The sequence below is a fragment of the Vulpes lagopus genome, chromosome 13, assembly GCF_018345385.1.
Source record: "Vulpes lagopus strain Blue_001 chromosome 13, ASM1834538v1, whole genome shotgun sequence".
NCBI classification, from domain to species: Eukaryota; Metazoa; Chordata; class Mammalia; order Carnivora; family Canidae; genus Vulpes; species Vulpes lagopus.
The window spans coordinates 4,603,015-4,630,111 of record NC_054836.1 but is presented as its reverse complement, the minus strand read 5'-3'; the positions used below and the strand labels follow the sequence as shown (position 1 = coordinate 4,630,111).

Sequence of the window (27,097 nt, the reverse complement as noted above, 5' to 3'; positions counted from 1 at the left end):
AGGCCAGTCAACACCAGACACTGCCCAGGGTGGGTCGGCTGCCTTGTACACATCCACCTGGGAGGTGATGGCCCAAGGGAGTTCTGGGATGGAGGTGCAGCATGTGTGTGTGTTTGTGTGTGTGCGTGCGTGTGTGTGTGTGTGTGTATGTATGTGTGTATATATCAGACATGCTACTTTTGCCTCTTTTACTAAGGGAGCAAAAGGCATGAACTCCAAAGACGTCTTCCATGGGATTTTCCTCGTAGCTTTAATGACCATGAGAAGGTCCCCTTTCTTACCCTCGCCCAGCCCGCCCCAACAAGTAAGGAAGGCTCCCCAACAAGTAAGGAAGGCTCGAACTTCCCTGGGACTTTGCCAGCTTTGGGTTCACTGAAGCACTTGCCTCCCTGGTCACCAGCCCTGTGTTTTCTTTATTCCTCTCCCCCTTCCCCTCCCCCATGCAGAGTACATCCAGAAATACGCCACGGAGGAGGCACTGAAAGAGCAGGAAGAGGGTACCGGTGACAGCTCGTCGGAGAGTTCTATGTCTGACTTTTCGGAAGATGAGGCCCAGGATATGGAGTTGTAGTAGAAAAAGCACCTGCTTTTCAGAAAGACTATTATTTCCTAACCATGAGAAGCAGACTATAATATTCATATTTAAACAAAGCAATTTTTTTTATTACTAAACAAGGTTTTTATGAATAATAGCATTGATATATATATATTATATATCACCCTTTAGATCTTGATTTCTTGGTCATTTCTCAACCTGAGGTGCATAGCATATTCCCACATTCCATTTTGGTAGCAATATGCGGTCTGAATGCATGCATTCATAAGTCCATTTTGGCCAAGTCAGCCTGTGTGCTACTGAACTGTCAAAAGAAATAGCCGCTCTGATAGGTAGACATGAGTAAAACTAACAGGAAAAAGTTGCTTCTTTTATTGATGGTTCCAAAGAAACAAACCAAACCAACCAGCTCTTGGACGTGAAGATAGAATAGTGCTTTTTCAAAATGGACGGGAGGAGCCGGGGGAGGAAAAGGCCTGCTGTGGGAAGGTGTAGAGCCAGCCGTGTCAGAGCCACAGCCATTCCTTCCTGTGAGTCCTGGGTGGCCCCATTTCTGTGGAGTAACGGTATAAGACAGCTAATTGGAGTGTTGAAACCTAAAACCATTTGACTCTGGATTTTTAAGTACATTTTTATATGTAGATTCCTGCCTGTCTTGCTATCAGGCCCTGTAGCCCACAAGTGTTTTTGCTTTGGAGAACCTTTTGGAAGTGTTTTCTGAACCTGATTCTTTTTCTTGGGGTGGAGCTTGTAATCCATACCTTTCTGAGAGGACAGGACAGGAGGAGTAAAGTGACTGGGAAGGTATTTCATCTCATCCAGCACGTGCAGAGTCACATCCTCATCTTATTGGCCACTTTGTGATGCTACCCTGGACTAAGAGCTTTAAATTTGAGGGTGATTGTGGGTGGTTTTGTTTGGGTTGGAGCTTCCCCCCCATCCTTTTTCTTTCTTTCTTTTTTTTCTTTTTGGTGTGTGCATGTGAATTGTGCTTAGGTTGCAAATTTAATCTTCACCTACCAAGAGATGGCCTCCTCCTTGGATAGCCACTCACTGGACCATTAGACTCAGCAAGAAGACCCACCTGTGGCTGTTACTCCTGGGTACTCTCATTCATGTTTGGAGTTTATTTTCCCTTCTGCTGCTGCTCTTGGCAGGAGTCTGGTCATCATCTGCTTGTGGGAGTGGGAAACGGGTGTTTTTAGACCAACACACATTCTAAATTTAAAATGAGTAATAATTGGAACATATAAAGGTCCTTGTACCCAAAGTGACTCCACACGGGAAAAACAAACCACTTTTTTCAGAGTGTGACTGAAGAGGAGGAAAGAGTTCGGAAATATGATGCAGTAGAACAGGTTTTGAAGGAAGAACCTTCATATTCTCTCCTGTATTTGTTAAGAGGAAATCAGACAGTTGAAAATGCCTGCTAATCAAATGTTTACTTAGCTCACCATATGTCCAGGTTGCCGGCAGAGTTTCTTTCAGATATGAGTGTTGCCTACTGAATTTGGAGAACTTTAGACAGCAAGTCTGTATCCCCCCCCCCCTTTTTTTTTTGCCACAACCAATAGGACAATAGCAGAATTAGCCAATCCTAAAACCTTCTAAAGACAATTTTTGAATGTCCCACTGGGATAATTGAATTTTTCTGATGTGTGTTTTTAGTTTAGAAGTGCTATCTATTCTACAAGATTTGAGTCCGTGAGGTTGGAAGATATCCTATCTTTTTTTATTCAAAAAGCACAATCAATCTTTTCTTTGAAAATCTATATAAAGTACAACTTGCTTTTAGCATGATTATTTTCCTAAATAAAAGACAAAGAATTTACTTATTTTATGTTAATTACGGGCATGAAGCAAAGGTTTTCTTTAAAAAAAAAAATTTAAAGTGCAGTTATGTAGGGCTGTGGTTAGTTAACCGTACTGAGTTATCTATCTAGCATTTGTGGCTTGTTGGAGGGGTAGTGTTAACTATTTAACATGGAATGGTGTGCTTTAACTTTTCTAGCGCGTTGTCTTCTCATTATTTTGGGGGAGGGAGGGTCTCTGCTGGCACTGTCTAACCTGCTTACCTGCCGAATTAGCAGTTTGCTTGTGCTATAACCGTTTAAATTGTAGGTGCGACTTAGGGTAGGCTTTAAAGTGCTGGGTGGTGATTTGAGTTCAAACAATAAAAAATTGTATTTTTTCAATATTGTATAAACAATAGTGTTCTAATTACCTTTCAAAAAAAATAATGTCCAAATAATAATTGCTTTTAATCTTGTCAAAACAAACCCCAACAAACTAGTAGAGCCAAGTTTAGAGGGGGAATGTATGTGAGCCACAGCTCTGCTCCCCAACTGAATCCATTTTCCTCAAACAAAAAAGAAGTCAGCTTGTCGCGGATTGAACGCTCTGGCACCGGGAGTTTGGTGGTGTGGAATTTCCGAATGAAGACATATTGGGGGAGGTTGCAGGTGTGAAGCCGCAGATCTGAGTATGGCTGCAGCATGTGTGCGTGTATGTTTGTCCATCCAAGTCCATCTGATGAAGGTGTAATTAGGCTTCCCATTAGCACAGAAGCTTCTGGAAATGCCACCCAAATCACGCTATACCCTCTCGTTCTGTGCAGATCTGTCCTTTCTGGGCATTAATCTTGAGTCCCATGCATGCTTTTGGCTCTGTGTGGGGTTCTTCGTATCCTCTGAGAAACTGGTTTTGAGGGGTTGAGCAGAATTCCTTTTTATTATTTTTGTCCCTTCCTGTACCTGGGTAGGACAAGGAGACCAAGCTTCTAGGTGCAGAGGGAGCTGGAAGAAGGTCTGGCTGTGAAGCAGAGGATTCCGCCCCCACTAGTAGATGATACTGTAAGGCTTAGAAGAGGGGATGTTACAGCACCAAAAGCTTTTCCAGGTTTCCCATCATAACACTCAAAAGCATCCAGAGCCCCTCAGAAGGGCTGAACACTATTGCCCTTAAAGGTGGTGGTAGTACGGTCAGTGTTGCTTCTGGCGGTTTCCCTCCCTTTTTTAGTGTACCCATAGTTTTTGAAGTTTTACCTTGTGGTTTACCAGCGCAAGCCATCCTCTGCCCCCGTTCAAACGACCGGGCTCAAGCTCTTGCCAAAACCGACAAGCGAGGTGGCCGCAGCCCCAGCCCCGGGGCCCAGCAGGTTGCATTTAGTGGTAGCCAAGCCAGATGCTGGCATTTTGCTCTTTTGTCTTCAGTCTTCTCGCCCTCCTTGAGGTTACTGTGCAGTTTCAACCAGCATTTTATACTAGGGTAGTTCTCAGAAGTTGCCATATGTCTTTCCAGTACCTAACATTATTCTTCCACTTCAGAAGCTGTTCTGATTGCCAACTGGCTGATCTAAGCTCCTGAGGAGGGTCTCCCCTCGAAGGATTTTTTTTTCCCCCTCAAAATGCTCCCTGAAGCCCTGGTTGGCCTTGGCCTGACACTTGCTTTTTATTAGGCCTCCTATTATGGTTGAGAATCATGAAAGACAGATCCTCTGCTAGCCTTCATGGGTAAAGTTGCTAGACACCAAGTTCCTGGGAACTGGTGTTTGATTTTAAATGGCGCCTGGCCCTTCTACGTTCTAGGGATTCAATCAGAAAAGTGAAAGCCATTAACAAGAGTTAGCAAGAGTTCCATTTCCTTGTACCAACTTCCTAACCAGGTTCACGGTCTTCTTGACTAAAATCCTTTCCAATTGGGCGCAAAGACCTGCGTTTCTTTGGACTTCTGAATCCATGTTCATATTTTCTCTGGCCATGGAACACTTTGGCTGTTCCATCAGGGACTGGAGTGGAGGCCCCTTGGGGAAGGGAAGCTAACAGCCCTCGGGTGGGCAAGTTCTCCACCCACCTGAGGGAGGGCCAGGATTCTCACTTCAGCAAATACTCGTCTTGGCTGGGGGCTTGGGAAGAAATGGCCATTATTTACTGATTGTATTTGGTACATATTGTGTGATACTTGAAGAGAGAAAAGGGACTTACCAGCCCTTAATTGAAATCTAAGCTTTTTATCGCTTATTTTTTCCTTGCCCTATCTCCTCTCTTCCACCTTTTTCCTTGCATTGTGATGATCTAGCGGGCACTTCTGTCAACAGGACAAATGCCTCCTCTGACTATAACCTCTTAATAGTTGTGTATAATGAAAACTGTAAACTTTTTTAAATAAAATGTGTATATACCTTGGCAAATGGCTGGACCTTGATCAATAAGATGATAGCCTCCATGACTACTTAGCCCTAAAAAGGCACCACCAAACACCTTCCTTGTTCATCTGACTCCTCTCAGCAGCAGACATTGGCTTGTTTTTGTTTTTTAAAGATTTTATTTATTCGTAAGAGAGAGGCAGAGACCTAGGCAGAGGAAGAAGCATTGGCTCCTTGCGGGGAGCCCGATGAGGGACCTGATCCCAGGACCCTGGGATCACACCCTGAGCCGAAGGGGCAGATGCTCAACCACTGAGCCACCGAGGTGCCCCTTGTTTTTGTTTTTGACAGAAGCTCTTACAAAGGCAAGTGACTGGGTTAGTTTGGGAAGGGAGTGTCACCTTTAGGCAGTAATAACTTAAGAGGCCCCACCTCCAGGTCCCATCTCTGTACCTGGAATGGCAGGTAACTGCTGACTATATGAACAAGGCTGGCTGTGAGGCTTCTCCACAGCCTTGAAAGGCCTCTTCTGTGAAGTCCTGTAGCCTGAAGGACCCCACTGCCCCCACGTGGATCAACGGGTATGGCTTCCATGTTGCCCGTCAGCTAATGCTGAACAAAGGGTATCCACTTGGCCTGGAGCTCACAGGCAGTGCAGCTTCCTGCCTGGGCGATCTGCCTAAACAGGGGGCCCCGCTGCACCAAATGCCAGCCTCAACCGGGAGGGTGGGGAAACGCTGGGTTTGGGATCAGAAGGGTATCGCTGGGTCGGTTAGCTTCTCATTTCAACTCCTCTCTCTAAAGCATGTGCCCTCAATGGCCACCAGATGGCAATGTTGCCTAGGCTACTGGAAAATCCACTTGAGCTGGATTTTGTTAAAGCCCCTTAAGACAAAGGGATGACTTGATCACATGCTTTCCTTCCCCGGCTGGCTCTCTTCCACTGTTCTCTTCTTATTCAATTTCCCCAACTCCTTGATTCCTCCCTGCATCCTAACGCATTCTCCAGTAGACCCAGCTTCGTATCTACCAGGAAGAGGGACAGTAAGGCACCTAGGAGTGGTGCTCTAATGTGAATGAGCACCGGAAGCCCTCCTGGGGCGAGTGAGCCCTCAGCTACCCTGGCTGCCTCCAGTGCTCAGAAGCAAAACCTTCAACAGGTTCTTTGCAGCTGGTGCTCGCTGACCCCTCAGCCAGGACTAGTAGACCAACCAGCGCTGTGGGTCCCTGTCCCATCTCTTCCTCAGCTGTGCAGCCTCTGGTTCGTGTTTTTAAATGAGGTCCCTCAACGAGTAGGTTCTGGCTCTGACTCTCTGTGACTCTGAACTCCATTCAGTATCCTGAACTCCAATACCGTGTCCCGGGATGCAGTATCCTGAGGATATTTCAGCAACCTGTGAAACCGAGGTTTCAAGATCAGACGTTTTGGGGACACAAACAGCTTCGGAAGTTCAGAGTATCCCATTTTCCAGCTAAAAGAATTAAGAGGTGTATGAGTCATGTGCACAATCCATTCTACTGATCTCACAGGAAGCTGCTTTAAAAACTCCATGGGAAGTCCCGGTGCACTTGTTGGGGCTTGGGTCCCCCTCCCCCGCCCCACCACCACAGTAATCTCACACCCAGTGTCACTCCTCAGCCTCAGTCCAGCTGCTTCCCAGGGGGCAGGTGGCTTTCCACTGCCACTGGGGCAGCAAGTAAGTACCCCCTTCCTGGGAAGGGGGACCCAGGGTTTCTGAGGTGTATTGTCCTGGCACAGAACTAGGGAATCCCAGGACTTGTGTCACCTTAAGTTCTCTTGCCATCTCTGAAGCCTGCTCTCCATCCCAGGGAATGAGTTCCTGTGACACTAGACCCCGGTGGTCCCTGCTCCCCACCCGGAAGCAGGGCAAAGAGAGTTTTTATGGTTCCTCCAATGCCCAGCTCTGGCAGAGGCCCTGGGGGGCTGCCTGCGAGACTGAGCAGCCTTGCTTATGAGGAGCCCACAGGCTTCTCAGACCCAGATCCCCAGGTGAACCCAGGATGATCCACCTTAGGTCAACCCTGCTCTCCCGTGCCTCATGTTGTAGGATTTGTGCACTAGAACTTCTTGCAACCAAAGAGATGCCCTGACAAGGGATTTAATGTTAGATTAAAAGATACAGGAATATTTCCCTTCTTGCTCTGTATGTGGGGTGTGTGTGGATGTCTGTATGTCTATTATGTTTTGGGTCTTTTTTTTAAAAAAAAAAAAAAAAAGGCTGGACACTTGTGTGGTGTTGGGTTCCCCAGAACCCTTTGGGTCTCAAACTTGGCTCCTAGGACCTGGTGTCAGGGGTGGCAGGGACAGACTTGGGCTCCCTAAGAGAAATACAGCCCTTCTGGCTGCCCCATCATTGCTGACTAACCAGGAGAGGGGCTGCTGGAGAGCTGTGAGGTTTGGCCTTCAGGTCTCTCAGCTTCACCTCCTGAGGCCCCTACTAGCTAAGAGCAGAACACCTTTAAGAAGCTTCAGCCTAGATCCTGTTCTCTTCGGTTGTATAAACAGTGAATCAGGTGCCTGCTCTAGCCCAGTGGGCACTTAAAAAGTATGGAACCAAGCTTGTAAAGATGCACTTCTAAATATTTCAAAAGAAATATGTACTGGTAACAAATCATTCCAAAAGCATGTGAAAGTCTCCCATGAAGCCTTCCTCCAGAGATGATTCAAAGATAATGGTGACCTCAGCAGTGGCTGAAGAGGGCTTCCCCTTATGATCCTCACTCTGGCCCTGGGAGTCCCTCCAGAAGGGGACCTGGCCCTGGACCTATTTCATATTAACTGCTTTGCGAGGCACCAAGAGAGATAGTGAGCAGCCAAGTCTTCAGGCCACAGGTGAGTATTCTTTCCGTGGGTTCATGCTGTGCCAAGCCTTGTGCCCGCCTCCACAACCCATGGAGGGACCTCATCCTGCCATCTGGGGCCCCTTGGAGGTGCGTCTGGGTTGACCCTATGAGCCTGCCCGTGTGACTTCTGTCAAGGGGTCATTCCCATGGTCCCTGACGTCCAGGACTTAGGCCACACGCATCCCCATATTTGCCGATAACCGTGTCACCAACCTCTGGGGCCTGCAGTGGAGTCAGAGTATAAGATTCGGATTTGGCCCAACCTACCCACTAGAGCAAATCCAGAGATGCCATGCCAGCTACACAAGTAATTCACCACTTTCTAGTAGCCATATTATTTTAAACAAGGTAAAATTAATGTTTTATTTACCTCAGCGTATCCAAAATATTTCAGTGTGTAATTACTATTTTGTTTTTTTTAAAGTTATTTATTTATTCATAGAGACAGAGAGAGGCAGACGCAGGCTCCACGCAGGGAGCCCGACGTGGGACTCGATCCGGGGTCTCCAGGCGCGAAACCGCGGCGCCACCGGGGCTGCCCTAATTACTAGTTTGACATGAATCTTGAGCGCTCCGTTTTGTACCAGCTCTGAAATCCAGGGTGTATGTCGCCCAGCACATCCCCACTGGCACACTACATTTTCCATGCTTGAAGTGGCACGTCGTGCTACCAAGACAGAAGTTGTGTCACAGACTATCTCACACTGCTCCTTTTCAGATCGAATCGAAACTAAACGAGAAAAAAGTCGGCTCCTCGGTTGCCACCCCCGGGGGCTCACCGGGCACGCGTGGCTCCGGGCTACCTACCGGGCAGCGCAGCCCGGGAAGCTTCCGGGCACAGCCGGCGTCTCCTGGAGAAGCAGGTCCGTCGCCTGAGCGCCAGCTCCCGGGAACGGGGCCGAAGCCGGGAGCTCCCGGTCGGCGGAGGCCGTGCAGCGGCGGGCAGCGCGCCCCGTGGTGGGCGCCCGCGGGCGGGCGGGGGAGGGGCGCAGCCGGGAGCCCGCGAGCCGCCGCGCCCCCCGCGCCCCCCGCGCCCCCCGCGTCGTCTGCGGAAACGGAAGTGGCCCAACCCGAGTCGGGGCCGGCGCGGGGAGGCGGGCGCCGAGAGGCCCCCGTCGGGCACCAGGGGGCGCCCGCGCCGCCGGGCGGCGGACGGAGGAGCCGGGGGGCCTGGGGAGCCGGGCCACAGCAAGGCCGCCGCGCGCGTCCCCCTCCGAGCCGGGCCGGCTGCCGAGCGCGAGCGCCCCTGCGCGGGGGGGGAGAGGGCGGGGAGCTCCGCGGGGTGCCCCACCCGCCCGCCGCAGTCCCGGCCCGCCCCGGCTGCAGGCCAGGAGCCCCAATGTCACCTACGCCCCGCAGGCCGCCGCGAGGGGCCCCCTGTGAGAGGGGGCTTGCCCCGGGCCCGGCGGGATGGGAGCGAACTGGGTCACACGAAGGGAGCAGGGCCCGGAGCGCGCCGCGGCGGAGGGGACGGTGAGGCGGGCGGCCGGGGGTCCTGAGGGCGGGAGGTTGGATGGTGGCTGGGGGCCGCCACTGCGGAGCGACAGAGGCAGGAACCCAGGGTGCGGAGGAGAGGGCGGCGGAGAAGCGGACGGGCCCGGATGTTCTCCAGAAGCAGGAGCCGGGCAAGGAGCCAGGAGGGGCGGTGGGGCAGGCTGCAGGGCGGCGACGGGGAGCCGGAGCGCGAGGGCACAAAGGGCGAAGCCGAGGGAATAAGGCAGTCGGAGAAGGACACACATTATATGGTCTCATTCATTCGGGGAATATAAAAATTAGTGAAAGGGAATAAAGGGAAAGGAGGGAAAATGAAAATATCAGTGAGGGGGACAGAACACGAGAGACCCCTAACTCTGGGAAATGAACAAGGGGTGGTGGAAGGGGAGGGGGGGCGTGGGGGTGACTGGGTGGCGGGCACTTGGCGGGATGAGCACCGGGTGTTATGCTATACGTTGGCGAATTGAACTCCAATAAAAATTTTTTGATTAAAAATAAGAAATAAAAAAAAAGGGTAAAACAGCCGAGAGCATGTTCACTTTTGAGACTAATGGAAGCCTGTAGCTTCCACCTTGAGTGTTCTCTCTAGGTTTCAGCTGCTGGGGGCTGGGAAGGGAAGACCTAAACCAGTGGCTCCTCCAGACCCCCTCAAGCTAGGAATGACCGCCGCTCAGACCTCAGGAATCCCAGATTCCTGACCCTCAGAAACTGAAACAGGTGATCAGTTGTATTAAGCGTCTAAGTTTGGGGTGTAATTAGTTACACAGACGTAGTAGGTATCTAGTGGTCTGTGATTTTGTGGAACCCCTATATCACTCCTGGACTGCTTGTCACTAGATTTATATGAGATTTTTAAAATTTCTATCATGTTGAAGCCACTGCTTTAAAATTTTTGTTTTGGGGGCATCTGGGTGGCTCAGTCCATTAAACCTCTAACTCTCGACTTGACCTCAGGTCATGATCTCAGGTCATGGGTGGGCTCTCTACTCAGCAGGGGTCTGCTTGAGGTTCTCTCTCTCCCTCTGCTCACCTCACTCGTGCTCTCTTTCTCTCTCTCTCTCAAAATATACATAAATAAATGTTTTGTTTATTACAAGGAACCTAATCTTAAGTGACTCAATAATAAAAGGCTGGAAATAACAGTGTAGTAGGAAATTCAATTCCTACTCTCTGCGCCCTAACTTGAGCTTCCACTTGCAAGGTCACCTCATGGTCCAAGATAGCTGCCAGAGCTCCAGAAATCATATCCCCAGTTCTAGGCAGCAGGAAGAAGGAGGGAAAAATAAAAGTTGCTCATCTCCCAGATGACAGCTCTTTTTCAAAAGTCTTCTTGAATACCTCCTCCACACTTCCACTTCCACCTCCTTGGCCAAACTTGAGACTCATGGCCACATATTGGTTTGAGAAGTAGGGAAATGAAATGTACTGAATGCATTACCCCCTTGAATAAAATTGGGGTTGTAATGCAATATGTGGATCTTATATTTTTATTTTTTAAGACATTTATTTATTCATGAGAGACATAAAGAGAGGCAGAGACATAGGCAGAGGGAGAAGCAGGCTCCCTGAGGGGAACCTGATGCAGGAGTCAATCCCAGGGCTCCAGGATCATGACCTAAGCCAAAGCCAGACACTCAACCCCTGAGCCACCCAGGTGCCCCAGATCTTATACATTTAGAAAGTGTTGGAACAAGTCACCTCTTTAAAAAATCAGGAGACAATTGGAGAATTTTGAACAATGAATAGATATATGATGATATTAAGAAATTATCATGAAGTTATCATTGCTTTCTATGGATGATAAAGGTATTGTGTTTTATATTGAAGTGTGGATGTGTGGGTGTGTACAAAGATTACCTTTACATACTGAATTTTGGATGAAATTATATGATGTCTGGATTTGTTTCAAAATAATCCAAGGAGGGATGCCTGGGTGACTCAGCGGTTGGGCATCTGCCTTTGGCTCAGGGTGTAATCCTGTGTCCCAGGATCAAGTCCCATATCAGGCTCCTTGCATGGAGCCTGCTTCTCCCTCTGCCTGTGTCTCGCCTCTCTCTCTCTCTCTCTCTCTCTCTCTCTGTCTGTCTGTGTGTGTGTGTGTGTCTCATGAATAAATAAATAAAATCTTAAAAAAAAAAAAAAAACGGGCTGCCCACGTGGCTCAGCAGTTTAGCGCTTCCTTCAGCCTGGGGTATGATTCTGGGGAACCAGGATTGAGACCTACTTCTGGCTCCCTGCATGGAGCCTGCTTTTCCCTCTGCCTGTGTCTGTGCCTCTCTCTGTGTGTGTCTCTCATGAATAAATAAATAAAATATTTAAAAAACAATAATCTAAGGGTAGGAGGAATGGTATCCATGAAACTGGGTAAGCCATCCATTAATTGCTGAATCTGAATGATGGGTGCATGGGAGTTCATTATACCATTTTTTCTACTTTTTTTAGTTAAAGATTTTGTTTATTTATTTGAGAGAGAGAGAGAGAGCAAAGAGGGAGAGGGAGAATCAGACTCACCAGTGAACAGAGAGCCCAACATGGGGCTCAATCAGAGGACCCCAAGACCACGATCTGAGGTGAAAGCAGATGCCTAACTGACTGAGCCATCCAGGTGCCCCCATTTTCTCTACTTTTGAATAGGTTATAAAATTTTCTTCAAAGTCTGCTATTAAGTAAAAGTATTGAGATTTATATTTTAGAAATTGGGGTTCTAAAACACTGGAGTTCTGTTATTAAAGAATAGCAGAGGTTGGCTTTGGGGATGCACAGAGCAGTCTCTGCCAGGCGCTAGCAGCTGAGCTCAATTCCTAAGGGACAGAGATTGTCTGAATGTTCCGTGATCGGATATCCTCCAACAGGCCTGGGCCCTGTCCTCCTGGCCATGGTACCTGCTAGATTCCTCAGTTGCCTGGCACTTCCTGGATCCTGCTGTACGTCTAGATTGGCGTCATAGGCCTGAGAGGAAGGGGATAATGGTTTGAGAAGTACGGAAATGAATGCCTTCAGTTGAAGGCATTGAGACCCAGGCCCAGCTCCCAAGAAGTTTATGATTTATTTGAGCAGACAAGTGGGAATTCAAGGACACCCACACTCCACATAGTCATGCCAACATTGGAGACAAACAGGTGGCAGATTGTTTCAGGCATGTTCCTTCAGCAAGAAGAGTGAAGCTGAGGTGTGCAGGAAGATGGTATGCAGGAGGCAAGGATGAACAGGGCCTGGACTTGAGCCTGATAAGGAGACAAGGTGCCTCTGGTGAGAGTAGCAGGATCAGGGAGCTGTGCGGAGACACTGTGTATCTCAGGGATTGGGGAACACTGCAGCTCTGTGCCTGTTTCTGGCCCTGGCGAAGAAATTCATTCTTCAGAATAAAAAGGCAAGCCACAAGGTCTCCCTGTGGATAATGACGATGATAACAGCAGGAATAGCTGATGTTTTAGGGTTCTGGGCATTGAGCTGTGGGCGTCATTTAAGCAATGTGTGATCACGGCCGTGTGATCTCCCTGCAATGCACACCTGTTACTGTTGCCTGCCCAGCACCTGTTCCTTCTTCTGGAATCAGTCCTGCCATGCTGTTTGGGGGACCCACCCCCTCCTCACGCACTCTCCTCCAAGTGGTTTTTAGAGGCTAACTCCCTCTTTTCCCTCCCTCCAACATGGGCCCCCTTGACCCTGACAGCCAATCAAGCATCCTACTCTGAGTTCAGAGAGGAGCCCATAGCTGGGACTTCTGCTGAGACCATGTGCATCAAGAGATCCTTTTCACTCTGGGGTTGCTGAGCTGGTAATAGGGGAACCTGGAACTAGGCTGGAGCCTGGACAGCCTGTCTGAGAACCTCCCTGGACTTTTCCTTCAGATGAGAACATGAAGCCCCTATTTTTTGTGGAAGCCAACTCACGCTGGCTTTCCGTCATTTGCAATCAAGAATCCTGACTACTACACACCTCCATCATTCGAGTTGGAAACTAGAAGGTGCAATTATAAGCCTAAAGTTATCAGATATGCTTAGAATCTATAATAGCCATTCCCTGAGCTTAGAAGACAGAGTTCCAAAAATGCAGGAAAAAAAAAAAAAGGATAGGTTTAAGCCAAAGCCTTATATAGAAGAATGATGGCCTCTAATTAAGATGACCAAGTGGCTCTATAAACTAACTCTGTACCCTACCAAAACCCCCAAAATGACAGTAAAGGGTCACAGAAGAGACAGGGGCTGTAAGTATAGAAACAAAGAGAAGGAAGAGTAGGCAATAACAAACAAGAACACAAAAACATTGCTGGAGACTGGTAACAAGTGTACTAACCAATGAGATTGATTAAAAGCACAAAAAAAAAAAAAAAAAAAAAAAAACCCACGAAACTTGTCTCATGAAAACACTATTCCTAAGCCAGAAGGGAGGGAAATGACAATGCAACCGAATCTCCACTGCAGAACACCACCCTCCATGGCTGGTGGTCCCAGGTTCCTTTGATCCTTGGGTTAGTTGAAGGTTATAAAAGGAGGAGGGATAGAAAGTTTAGGAAGTGTTGGACAACAAGATCTCGTCCCCATTTCTATCCTCCCCACCAACCCAGGCCTCTGGCCCTTTCGACTGGACACATCACAGGATTTTGCTAAGGGAAAGAGCAAACCAGGGAGTTCAAGCACAGCTCAGGGAAAACCAGAGCGTAAGTGACCTGTAACAAAGTGCTTGAATTAGTAATTGTAAAACCACTCACAGGGGGGATCCCTGGGTGGCTCAGTGGTTTGGCGCCTGCCTTTGCCTCAGGGCGTGATCCTGGAGTCCCAGGATCCAGTCCCACATCGGGCTCCCTGAATGGAGCCTGCTTCTCCCTCTGCCTGTGTCTCTGCGTCTCTCTCTGTGTCTCTCATGAATAAATAAATAAAATCCTTAAAAATAATAAATAAATAAATAAATAAATAAATAAATAAATAAAACCACTCACAAAGTAAGGTTCAAGTCCAACTGGCTTCACTGGTGAATTCTACGAAGCATCTTTAAGTGCTTTAATCTTTAAACTCTCTTTAAAGAATCAATACCAATGTTTAAAATTCGTACCAAAAAAATTGTAAAGAAGGGGACACTTCTGGGGCCCCTGGGTGGCTCAAATCAGTTGAGCGTCTGCCTTCGGCACAGGTCATGATCCCGGGGTCCTAGGATCAAGCCCTGAGTCAGGCTCCCTGCCCGGTGGGGATTCTGCTTCTCTCAGCCCCTCTGCCCCTCTCCCTGCTGGTGCTCTCTCTCAAATAAATAAGCAAAATCTTAAAACAAAAGGGGGGGGCACACTTTTCAACTCATTCGATGAGGCCAGTATTATCATGATCCCAAAGTCAGACAAAGACATCACAAGAAAAGAAAATGCCACCTTATACAATTTTCCATGTCAACTATAACTCAATGAAATGTATTTTTTACAAAAGTGAAGGAAATAACAGAATGAGAGGATTATTTGCAAATTATATGTCTGATAGGAGTTTAGTGCCCAGAATATATAAAGAACTATTAGCTCAACAATAAAAATACAGATAACCCGGGGGCAGCTGGCTGGCTGGCTCAGTTGATTTCCGGGTTCTTGAGTTGACGTAGAGATTACTTAAAAAAAAAAAAGTCTTAAAAAGACAAGTAACCCAGTTTTAAAATGGGCCAAAACTTGAAGAGACATTTCTCTAAAAAAGACATACAAATTACCCATTAGCACATGAAAATACGCTCAACATCATGAGTCTTTAGAAAAATGCAAATCAAAACCTTAAGGAGATACCACTTCTCATTACTAGAAGGACAGCGCTAATGAAAAGGTGGACAGTGACTAGTGTCGCCCCCCTGCGGAGAAGAGGGCGCGCTCACTCACTGGCTGGTGGGAATGTAAAATGTTGCAACCACGTTGGAAGACAGACTGGCAGTTTCTCAAAACGTTAAGCATAGTGTTACCATATGTTCTGGCAAGTCCACTCCTAGGTGTGTACCCAGGAGAATTGAAAACATGTGTTCACATAAAAACTTGAAAGGAGTGTTCACAGCAGCATTATTTCTAATAGCCCATAAAGCGGAAACAACTCAAATGTCCATCAGCTGATGAAAGGAAGGACAAAATGTGATATATCTACATCTATCTGTCATCTATCTATCTATCTATCTATCTATCTATCTATCTATCTATCATCTCTCTATATTCATGCAGTGGAATATTGTTCAGACTGAAAAAAATGAACTACTCACATGGCTGTAATATGGATGAAGCATGCAGACACTGGGCTGAGAGAGAGAAGCCAGATACTACTAAAGGCCACATATTATAGCGAAATGTCCAGAATAGGCAAATCCACAGAGACTCTAGTAGATTAGTGGTCACTGGGGCTGGGTTGAGGGGGCAGTGGGGAATGACTACCAATGGATAACAGGTGTTTTGGGGAGTGATGAAAATGTTCTAAAAGTAGATACTGGTCATAACTGCATGACTTTGTGAATATACTAAAAATCACTGAATGGTTTGCTTTAAAAGGATGAATTTTATAAAATGGGAATTATAGCTCAAACAACTTGTTATAAAGTGTTAGAAAGAGCTCTCTTAATGAAATGAATGGGCTGGTTTTTTGCAATTATTTTTTGTATCTATGATTTTAAGACATAATTCAGGAAAAATTTTAATCCTATTCCACTATTTTTTCATCTTTAGAGATGTAAGCACCAAGAAACATAAATAAGGAGATGGGAATGGAAATCATTTTGATATAGCCATTTCAATCAATTCTTTGAATTCTTTCTGAATTATAGGGAAAATTGTAATCTATCATCACAAATTATTTTTAGTGATTTGCCTGCTGACAAATCTATTCAGTTCTCTATTTTGCTGAAAGCAAAGAACTGAAAGTCACCTGAGTCACAAAACAATTTTTTTAACCCAGTTGCTAAAGTTATTCTATTTATCAACTGTGGCAGGTATACTAAGAAAACTTTGCCAAGACTTAGTGAATAAGTTATCAAATATATCAAAGACTTTTCAAATATGTTAATTTCAACTGTCACTTTCTTTGTAAGATTTTATTTATTTATTCATCAGAGACACACAGATAGAGGCAGAGACACAGGCAGAGGGAGAAGCAGGTTCCATGCAGGGAGCCCAACGTGGGACCCGATCCCAGAACTCTGGTATCACGCCCAGAGCTGAAGGCAGATGCTCAACTGCTGAGCCACCCAGGCATCCCACTTTTTTCAATTTTAAGAAACTTGCTTAACTGATCACATTCAGAAGGTTTGGGAAAGTGAAAACATTTTAATGATTTTATTAACATAACTATTTATAAAATGCCTTTACCTGAAATGCCTCACACATTTCATATATATATATATATATGCACACACACACATATATATAGACACACATATACACACACATATATACACACACACATATGTGTAACACACACATGCACACATACATAATTTTTTTAAAGATTTATTTATTTATTCATTCAGAGCGAAGAGAGAGGCAGAGACACAGGCAGAGGGAGAAGCAGGCTCCATGCCGGAAGCCTGATGTGGGACTCGATCCTGGGTCTCCAGGATCACACCCTGGGCTGCAGGTGGCTAAACCGCTGAGCTACCGGGGCTGCCCACATACATAATTTTTTGTCAAAATCTTGAAACAACAGATTTGACTATTCAGTTTATAGAAAATATTTACTATATAACCTGAGTCAGTCCTCAGTCATCCAAATCAGACTTACTTTCTGTCTGAAAAAGCCTGATGTCACTTTTCAATTCAACTAAACGTTTTAATATGCATTTGGGGAAGGGTGCCTGGGTGACTCCATGGGCTAAGTGTCTGACTCTTGATTTCAGCTCAGGTCACGATGGCAGAGTTGTGAGATCCAGCCCCGTGTTGGGCTCTACCCTCAGCAGAGTGTCTACTTTTCTCTCTCTCCCTCTGCCCCTCCCCATGCTTGCTCTCTTTCTCAAAATAAATAAATAAATATTTTAAAAAATATATTTGGGGCAGCCCAGGTGGTTCAGTGGTTTAGCACTTGCCTTTGGCCCAGGGTATGATCCTAGAGTCCTGGGATTGAGTCCCGCATCAGGCTCCCTGCATGGAGCCTGCTTCTCCCTCAGCCTGTGTCTCTGCCTCTCTCTCTCTCTCTCTCTCATGAATAAATAAATAAATAAATAAATATATAATAAATAAATAAATAAATAAATAAATAAATAAATAAAATCTTTAAAAAATAAAATAAAATATATTCATTTGGGGAAATAAATATTGGGAAATAAATTATGAAATACATCCTCCAAAATAGATGATACAGGCAGATACAATTAAAACCATGAAAAAGCATCTGCCTCCAGCTCAGGTCATGATCCCAGTGTCCTAGGATTGAGCCCCATGTCAGGCTCCCCACTCAGGGAGGAATCTCCTTCTCATCTCCCCCTGGTTGTACTCTCTGGCTCACAATCTTCTTAAATAAATAAATAAATAAATAAATAATCTATCTTTTCAAAAATCATGTAAAACTAATATAGTTACCAGCAACTGTGCTCCTAGCTATTTACCCAAAAGAAGTGAAATCCTGCACACTGGTTGTACTCTCTGGCTCACAATCTTCTTAAATAAATAAATAAATAAATAAATAATCTTTTCAAAAATCATGTAAAACTAATATAGTTACCAGCAACTGTGCTCCTAGCTATTTACCCAAAAGAAGTGAAATCCTGCACACTGGGATGCCTAGGTGTCTCAGTGGTTGAACATCTGCTTTTGGCTCAGAACATGATCCTGGGGCCCCGGAATCAAGTCCCGCATCAGACTCCTTGCAGGGTGCCTGGTTCTCCCTCTGCCTGTGTCTGCCTCTCTCTCTGTGTCTCTTGTGAATAAATAAATAAAATCTTTTTAAAAACATCCTGCACACTGATGTTTATAGCAGTTTTATTTGTAATTGCCAAATCTTGGAAGCGAACAAGATGTCCTTCAGAAGGTGAATGGATAAACAAATTGTGGCACATCCAGGCAGTGGAATGTTATTCAGCACTGAAAAGAAATGAGGTATCAAGCCATAAAAAGACATGGTGGAATCTTGAATGCATTATTGCCAAGTAAAAGTCTATACACTGTATGATTCCAACTATATGACATGGAAAAGGCAAAACTGTGGATTCCAACTATATGTGGAAAAGGCAAAACTGTGGAGACAGTAGAAAGATCAGGGGTTGCCTGAGGTTGAACTGGCAGTGGAAGGGAGGGATGAATAGATGACACGCAGAGGATTTTTAGAGCAATGAAAATACTGTGTATGGAGCTATAATGATGAAAACCTCGATAAATACATATTTGTCCAAACCCACAGAATGCACACCACCAAGAGTGAACTATAAATGGATTTGGGTGATAAGGATGTGGCAATGTAAGTTCAACCATTGTAACAAATGCACCACTCTGGTGGGGTTGTTGGTAATAAGGGAGACTGTGAGGGGCATCTGGGTGGCTCCGTTGGTTTAGCATCTGCCTTTGGCTCAGGTCATGATCCCAGGGGCTTGGGATCAAGCCCCACATCAGGCTCCCTGTTCAGCTGGCAGCCTGCTTCTCCCTCTCTCTCTGCCCCTCCTCACCCACTCATGTTCTCTTCCACTCACTCTGCTCTCTCTCTCTCTCAAGTAAAAAAAAAAAATCTTCAAAATAAAAAAAAGGGAGGCTGTGCATGCAGGGGGAAAGGGGCATATGGGAAATCTCTGTATTAACCCCTCAGTTTTTCTGTGAACCTAAAACTGCTCTAAAAAATAGTCATAATTTTTTTTAAAGTCATATTTTTTAAAAAACTAATTTAATTTAAATTTTAAGGTAAATCCTTCTGTCCTTCCTACTTTTCCCTACTCAGTTTCCTTTCCCGGAGGCTGACCACTATTTGTAGCCTCATGAGTGCCCTCCCAGAGATGGGTCCTTATGTATATAAGCACAAACTATCAGATTCTTTATATACAAATTATACACAGTGCTCTACATCTTGCTTTGTTTTTCATAGTAATAATTCCATAACAGTATATAGAGAGTGGCTTAGTTCTTTTTAATAGCTGTATAATATTCTATTGGTTGAGCTATATGTAACCAATTCCTTATTGTTTTTTTTTTAAAGGATTTCATTAATTTATTCATGAGAGACACAGAGAGAGAGAGGCAGAGACACAGGCAGAGGGAGAAGCAGGCTCCTTGCAGGGAGCCCGACGTGGGACTCCATCCCGGGACTCCAGGATCAAGCCCTGGGCTGCAGGTGGCGCTAAACCGCTGAGCCACCCGGGTACCCCCCCAATTCCTTATTGTATCAAAGTTCTAGGAGTTCTAGTTGGTTCTTTTTCATCTCTATGTCTATATATGTATATACATATATTCTATATACATATAGAATATATGTATATTCTATTAGACATAAATATATGTCTATATGCCTATAAATGTATATATGTCTATATATGTATAAACATATTTTTTTGCTTTATATTATGCATTTCAGGTGTCCTGGAATACATAATATAAAGCCAAAAAAAAAAAAAAAAGATACATGCCTTTTTGAGAAAGGCAGACCCAGGACTGGATAATGAATTCTGCAGAAAGGGCTGTGGTGGAGGCCAGGCTGGGCAGAGTGGGCCCCTGGTGCTCAGAGAAGGCTCGTTGGAGGACAGAGGCCTGAGCTGTCTTATGAGGGGGGCCAAGCTGGGGGAGTGGAGGGTGTGTGGGGGGGTGACATCTCAGGCTGAGGACGAGGCCTAAGTGAAAGCAGAGAGGTTGGAACAGCAGGAGGGGACCTACACAGTGGGGTGGGCAGGGCCAGGCAGGACTCGATCCTGAGACACGGTGACCATGAATGGGCCTGAAGCTGAGGACGATATGTCATGTGCAAATAGGGGCTATTGTACAAGCAGGGAGTGCAGCCAGGGGCTGTCCCATTGTCCAGGAGAGGGGGGTGTTGGCGTGGACCAGGGTAGAGGCCAGGCAGACAGATTCAAAGAATCTATGTACTGAGTAGAATTGGAAAGACTTGGTGATGGGGTGAGTGGGAGTGCTGGCTCTGGCAGGGGCACAGCTGTAGGGAAAGCAGGGGTTGGGGGAGCAGGTTTGAGCCTTTGAGAGCCTCTTGGGTGTGGAGAAGCCTTGGAGGTGCTGGGGAATCTGCTTTACTGCCCAGGTGGAGGACTCTGGGGCCAGCAGTTGGCCTCCCACTAGGAGTCAAGATACCCAGCTCTGCTGAATTGTTCAGCCACTGCCTCTCAGCTGTGACTGCATCAGCAGGGCCTTAGCAGATGCTAGAAACCCTGGCTGCTCTGCTGGCTGCCTGGGGACAGGAGACCAGGGAGCCCTGAGTCTCCAGGGAGAGAACCCTCCCTCACCTGCTGCTGGGCCTCTGAGCTGGGCTGGGTGGAGGCACCGTCTCCCTGTCATCCTCCCTCCTGGCCACTTCCAGGACACCTGAAGCCTGGCCCACTGGCTCTGCTTGGTGGGGCCTGACACCCTGGGAGGGCTGATGAGAATGAAGCTCCAGAGGCAGGTTATGTCCTCACCCTACTCCAGGGTCTCAGCTCCTACCACCATCTGCCTGTCAGCCTGGAAACCAGTTCCCCCACCAGGCCCAGGGTGGTGGTGCTGGGCAGCACCATGGGGAGCAGGGTGGGCCAGGGCAGCCAGGTGCAGGAGCCTCTGGTCCTGACCCCTGGGGCCCACATTTGGGCAATCCATTGAAACTCTAGACCCTACTAAAAGCCCCAGCCAGCGAAGACCACTCTGGTCATGAGACCCCATCTCTGCACCCAGCCTGGCCTACATCATCATGAGCCCAGAAATCAATCCCACAGGTGTCAGGAGCTCTGTTCAGAGCAATCTTGAGGGGCACACTCAGGATCATGGTGGGGGGCAGTGAGCAGGAAGTGGGCTGAACTATCTTCCTTCCTGAGGGTCATGGTTTCTTTGAGGTCACACGGTGGTCACCTACAGAGCTGGCCTGCACCCCACTCTGCCCACACTTCCTCAGGGTCCTCAAATTACTCAAATCTAATGTGCCCCACCTGAGAGGTGGTCCCCCACTGAAGTCTCCCTTCCCACAGAGACCTATTCAGCCTCCTGCTGACAGCCTTATTCCCGGAGGGGGCTTTTTTCTCTAGGGTGTTGTGTGTTCCGGTAACAATGCCTTTCTCTCACGGTGAGAATTACAAAGTTCCCAGGAGAGGCATTTGGGGGCAGCTGGGACCTTCCCGTTCAAGGGCACCTGCTGGAGATGGGTCACAGAACCCCAGACAGAGCCTGAGTTCCTCGGGGACACCCTAGAGCTGCGGTGGGAGTGAAGGGACTGTCACGTGGCCCCGGGGTGGGGGGGAGGGCAGGGCCTGTACCTCTGCCCTTGGAAGAGCTGCTTGCTGCCAAGAGTCCCAGGGTGAGAGGAGCTTCCCGTGGTCTACTCCCTCCCTCCACTTGGGCCTGAGGAGAAGAGCTGGGGTGTTAGCAATGCCCCCTGGCCCCTTCCCTGCTGCCCCCTGCCCCGGGATCTTACAATCATCCAGGCCTACTTGATCCAGGACGTGCTCTAGGGAGCCTCCACGGCTGGGCCACTGCTGTTCTTTGGCACCCCGAGTCTAGCCTGCCAGGGCCTGTGGCCCCCATCACCAGCTGCAGCCCCTTTAGGGCAGAGGCCAAGTCCCAGGGCCCTAGAACAACACTTCCATGTTGGGGAATCCTCTGAGAGCAGACAATGTGAACGCCAACGCTCCGGATGTCAAAAGAGAAATAATTTGTTTGCATTTCTGTTTGATTTGATGCAGAGACTGAGGACCAGGGAAAGAGGAGGTGTCCAATGGCTCCGCCACAGGGTGGAGTCTAGAGGGCAGGGGCCCCCAGGCTCAGGTTACTGCCCCACTGGAAACAGGGCGCAAGGCCAGCAGGATCGGTGGCCATTACTAATGCATGTGCTGGCTGTGGTCATGTCAGCCTCCCCAGCTGGGTCCCAGTGGGGCCGGGTGGGGGGGGGGTGCTGGGGCCCGCATTCTCCCAGCCCCGGCCCCAGGGACAGCCCGGGGAAGCACCAAGACTGGCCAGAGAGGACGACCATCCCCCACAGTCTGAGAGCTAGGGCTCTCCCCTGGTGCCATACCCTGCCCCGGCAGAGCCCCTTGGGCCACATCTGTGCCCAGCTGCCTGCCCTAGCACTGATACCATCTCAGATTTGAATTTCATTTTTGCAAGGGAAATGACCCGCGCTCCTGCCAGGGCCTCCACCCTGCAAGGTCCCCTTGCTCTTCCAGAGCAGTGCCTCTAGGGCAGGGGCAGGATGCTCCCCAGAAACTTAGCACGTGGCTTTCCTGGGCTGAGCCTCGGTGTCCTCACCTGGAGCCGGATGCCTTCGGTGCCATTGGTATGTCTGTGTTTCTACCCTGCCTGGTTGCAGACAGGATGCTGGGCATTAAAGCTTTGCACCTAGTAACCCACTCGGTCCCGTAAGATGCTGAGGAAGGGTTACTGCGCTGTCCCGGGCGCTTCGGGGCAGAGTTTGAGCGATTTGTTCAAGCCAAACAGAACTCATCCAGGGTCACACACCAACCTCCTTATCACCAGCCCACGGTTCTTTCCACCCATCTCCTATAGCTCCCCATGAATAATTTGCACCAGCCTGGCAGGGCAGTCACCGGCCACATCCTTCTCACTTTTCTAGAACATCAGCCTCTCTGCTCTCCCTCCAGCAGCTTTTCCGCCAACTCCGGCAGGCTGGAGAACCCGTGTGTTCAAAATTATCGGTCCATTCTTTCCCCTCCTGGAAGAAAGACAGCCAAATAATGTCCCTGTCCTTGTCAGGCGGGTGTCTCATCCCCCTCACACTGCCTTACGTCATCCTAATCAGAGTCACATTCATAAATTCATTCATTTGGTTCTGGCCCAAAAATAAACATAAAGCATTCACATACACACACACACACACACACACACTTATTCACATTGCAAGAGCCCCAATGATAAAACATCTTTAATTCATAGTTTGACATTTGGGATAGCAACAGTAGGAGGAAATGTACCTTTGCACCTATATGCAAAAAAAAAAAAAAAGTATAAGTAAACAAATAGCATGATTAGAAAAAAAAAAAACAAACAAAACCCTTAATTAGTATCCTATAGGGCAGCCTGGGTGGCTCACCGGTTTGGCACCTGCCTTTGGCCCAGGGCCTGATCCTGGAGACTCAGGATCAAGTCCCACATCAGGCTCCTTGCATGGAGCCTGCTTCTTCCTCTGCCTGTGTCTCTTTCTCTCTCTGTCTCTCATGAATAAATAAATAAAATCTTTTAAAAAAATTAGTATCCTACAAAAATCATATTCAAGATTGCCTTCAGAGGTTATGGCAAGAAGACCTGATGAGAGAAGGTTGCCTCCCCTTCAGCTGAACTCTGGATCCTGAGGCTCCACTGACGGACCTGATCTCAGAGCCATTTGGGTACAGAGCACCCGAGACCTTCTACTTATGCTAAAGGAAATCATATCTCCTAAAACAGAGGCTCTGATCTGATCCGTTGTCTCCCTCCGATGTGGAGAGCCTCTGGGGCACCTGGGAGGCTTGGTCAGTGATGCCTGTACCTTCTGCTCATGATCCTGGGGTCCTACTTCTCCCTCTCCCTTTGTCACTCCCCCTGCTTGTGCTCACTCTCTCTCCTGCTCTGTCAAATAAATAAAATCTTAAAATAAATAAATAAATAAATAAATAAATAAACAAACTAACTAACTAAACAAAATGGAGAGCCCCAATGGACAGTTTATCTCCCCAAACCTCCTCATACGCTGTTGGCCTCCCGGAGGTCCAGTCTCTAGTCCAATGTCTGGCTCAAGTATCAATCCTTGGTGCTATTGGTCATTGACAGACTGGTGGCTGGGATTTTCTGAAATCCAGGGCACGCTCTGAAAGGAGCATCTGGTGGCTTATATAGAGCAGGGCTGTGGGTACACAGTCTCTAAAATACCAGACTCGACAGTTTCCAGGTGCTTCAGAAATACACCTGACAACTATTTGAAATAGCAAAACATTAGAAACAACCAAATGGCCACTGAATAACTATGATATTGTTTACATCATGAAATCCTATGCGGCTGTTAAAAAAGAAATGAAGACTGTCTCTATCTGCTTCTATGGAATGACCTCCCAGATATATCAAATAAAATTTAAAACAAAAAATTGTAAGGTAGAGCTCTTTCTCTTCCTCTTCTTCCTTTTCCCTTCCCGCCCAGAACAGTTCACCCCAAAAGCCATGAAGTGGGCTGAGCAAGGAAGGTGCACATGCGTGGTGGGGTGAGCCAGGTAAGGAGGAGCGTGGCCTGCGGTGTCAGAGCAGGGACAAGGTGAGGAGGGCATCCACATAACCGCTCCTTTCACCCGCTTGGGTGTCAGAACCTGAGCCAGGAGAGATGGGCATCGCCAAGGGAGGCCCACCCGTTATGGAGTGTCAGAGGCCAAACCCAGTAGGAGAGCACTCACACGGGAGGGTGTTCTAGAATGAGATGTTGGATGGGGCATCTGGATGGCTCAGTGGTGGAGCCTCTACCTTTGGCTCAGGACGTGATCCCCCGGTCCTGGGATCGAGTCCTGCATCCGGTTCCCTGCAGAGAAACTGCTTCTCCCTCCGCCTCTGTCTCTGCCTCTCTCTGTGTGTCTTTCATGGATAAATAAAATCTTTTAAAAAATTATGACATAAAACAATTATGCTGGAAGTGACATAGGAGGGGACTAGAGGCTTGATAAGCCCCCTCAGGGTTCCCTGTAGAGCCTCATCTGGGACAGGCTGACTACCGTGGCCACCGACTGGAACATGTTCCCCAAGAGCCAGGGAGGGAGCCCGAGGAGCCACATCTCTCCTGTGGGAATCCTCTAGAATCTTTGGTGGAAAATGCCTCCTTCCCCCTGGGTGCAGGAATCGGCATGAGAGAGAAGGGTCTGGGTGGTGACGGCTCACAAAGGGTCAATACGGCGGGGCTGGTTCAAAGGGTGGAGGGAGACTGAGAGCCACGGGGAGGCTGCCGGGGAGAGAGGGCAGAGCGGCGGGGGGCGCGGGGGGCGCGGGGGCGCGGGGCGGGGCCGGTGGCCAAGAGGCGCCCACGAGGCCCGGAACTGGGGTGTGAACCTGCTGACCCTGCAGGTGGCGGTCTGCCGACGGTCGGCTCGCCATGCAGGGTGCACGGTGCCCGTGCAAGTCGGGGCTGTGGGGGACACCTGGCAACACCGGCCGGATCTGGGTCCCGGGGCTGCTGCAACAAATGGCCCGAAGTGGACAGGCTGAAACAGTTGTGTCAGGGGCGCCGGGCAGCTCAGTCGGTTGAGCGTCCGACTCTTGGTTTGGCTCAGGTCCTGATCTCGGGGTCCTGGGATCCCCATCATGCCCCACACTCAGCACGGAGTCTGCTTGAGGGCTCTCTCTCCCCCGCCCCTCCCCCTGCTCAAGTGCGCACACGTGCTCTCTCTGTCTCTCAAATAAATAAATAAATCTTTTTTCCTTAAGACTTTATTTATTTACTCATGAGAGACACAGAGAGAGGCAGAGACACAGGCAGAGGTCTCCCTGCTGGGAGCCCAATGTGGGACCTGATCCCAGGACTCCAGGATCATGACCCAAGCTGAAGGCAGACACTCAACCACTGAGCCACCCAGGTGCCCCTCAAATAAATAAATCTTTAAAAAAATATGTAAAATGATTCTCTCAGTTGTGGGGCCAGAAGTCCAAAATCAGGCTGTGGGCAGGGTGTAGGCTCCTGAGATCTGGGGGAGACTGTTCCATGCCTCTCTCCTAGCTTGTGGTGGCTTCTGGCCACCCTTAGTGTTCCTTGGCTTATACAAAGTCACTCCAGTCCCTGCCTCCTCCTCTGCTGTGTCTGTCTCCTCTGTGTGTCTCTTGTAAGGACACTTGTCACTGGATTTAGGACCCACCCGGATAATCCAGGATGATCTTCTTGTCTCAAAATCCTTAACTTGATTGCATCTGCAAAGACCCTTTTTCCAAATAAGGTAACATTCACAGGTTCTGGGGATTTGGACGTGCACATATCTTTTTGGGGGGCCACCATTCAGCCCACTCCCCCAGCCTTTAAGGAGAAGAAACAGGCAAGAACCCTGGGAAAGGAGTCAGGACCCCGTGGGGCTGGGTCACTGATGCCACAGGGCTGCAGACAGACCTGCTTGGGGATGAGAGAAGGTGGGAGCAGATATTTCTACTTTGTATGGGTACTACCTCTACTCTTCAGTTTCCTTCCCCTGTGATATAACAAAGTCTGTTCTGAAAGTTCAAGTCAGTCTTGGCTGTGCTGTGAAGAACCTAGTTCTTGGGCCAGGGTAACAGGGGGGTTCAGCTCACCTGGGTCCAAGGCAGAGCCAGCAGCCATCCAAGCAAGAGACCAGGGAGAAGGGGAAGTCGGGAGTACAGCCAGCATCGTGGGTCATAGGTCCTGACCTTCCAGAAGCCCCCTCCCAGGCCAAACATTGGCAAGTCAGGGTTCTGTTCCATCAAGGAGGGTGCTGTCCTCTCAGCCTCTAGAAGCTGGTGGTGCGATGCAGAGGGGGGATGGCAGTGGGGCAGGGCTGGGGTGGGGTGGGCCGGGCAGAGAGGTGGAGTCCAGACCCTGCAAAGCTCTGGGTACCCCCTTTGCCTTCTAGTCCCTGAGCCTCCTGAAGGCTGGGAGCAGCCCCTCCTCCTGCCTCCACATCCCTGGGGGCTTCCAGGGTGCCGGGCACACATGTGCATGTGCCATGAAAGAACGGGTCCAGGAGCACCTGGCTAGTTTAGTAGGTAGAGCACGTGATTCTTCATCTCAGGGTCGTGAGTTCAAGCCCCATGTTGGGCGTGGAGCCTATTTAAAACTAAAAGAAGGGGCAGCCTGGGTGGCTCAGCGGTTTAGCGCCGCCTTCGGCCCAGGGTGTGATCCTGGAGACCCGGGATGGAGCCCCATGTCAGGCTCCCTACATGGAGCCTGCTTCTCCCTCTGCCTGTGTCTCTGCCTCTCTCTCTCTCTCTCTCTCTCTCTCTCTCTCATGAATAAATAAATAAAATC

The 27,097-nt window shown here is 48.3% G+C and overlaps 2 protein-coding genes across 6 annotated transcripts in view; both read left to right on the top strand.

Annotated features, from left to right (window-relative positions):
* The window catches only part of UBE2H (ubiquitin conjugating enzyme E2 H), a 109,733-nt gene extending 104,993 nt beyond the window's left edge, over nt 1-4,740 (top strand). For all 5 annotated transcript variants that reach the window (XM_041728289.1, XM_041728286.1, XM_041728287.1 and 2 more), the window contains one exon: nt 447-4,740. In XM_041728289.1, coding sequence (XP_041584223.1) covers nt 447-571 — 125 coding nt within the window. In that variant the 3' untranslated portion in view covers nt 572-4,740. The remainder of the gene's footprint in view (nt 1-446) is intronic.
* On the top strand, nt 2,872-19,223 carry LOC121474957 (collagen alpha-1(I) chain-like). Its single transcript, XM_041728114.1, has 4 exons — nt 2,872-3,018; nt 3,616-3,713; nt 8,305-9,038; nt 19,175-19,223. The coding sequence occupies exons 1-4, from the start codon at nt 2,872-2,874 to the stop codon at nt 19,183-19,185; spliced, it is 990 nt and encodes a 329-aa protein (XP_041584048.1). The 3' UTR covers nt 19,186-19,223.
* The last annotated feature ends 7,874 nt before the right edge of the window (nt 19,224-27,097 follow it).

Excerpts from the sequence above, each read along its gene's own strand:
- LOC121474957 (XM_041728114.1), top strand. The coding sequence starts at position 2,872 with ATGTATGTGAGCCACAGCTCTGCTCCCCAACTGAATCCATTTTCCTCA. Across the intron at positions 3,019-3,615 it reads CATATTGGGGGAGGTTGCAG|CGCAAGCCATCCTCTGCCCC; the intron begins GTGTGAAGCCGC and ends GTGGTTTACCAG. Across the intron at positions 3,714-8,304 it reads CCAGCCCCGGGGCCCAGCAG|AAAAAAGTCGGCTCCTCGGT; the intron begins GTTGCATTTAGT and ends AAACTAAACGAG.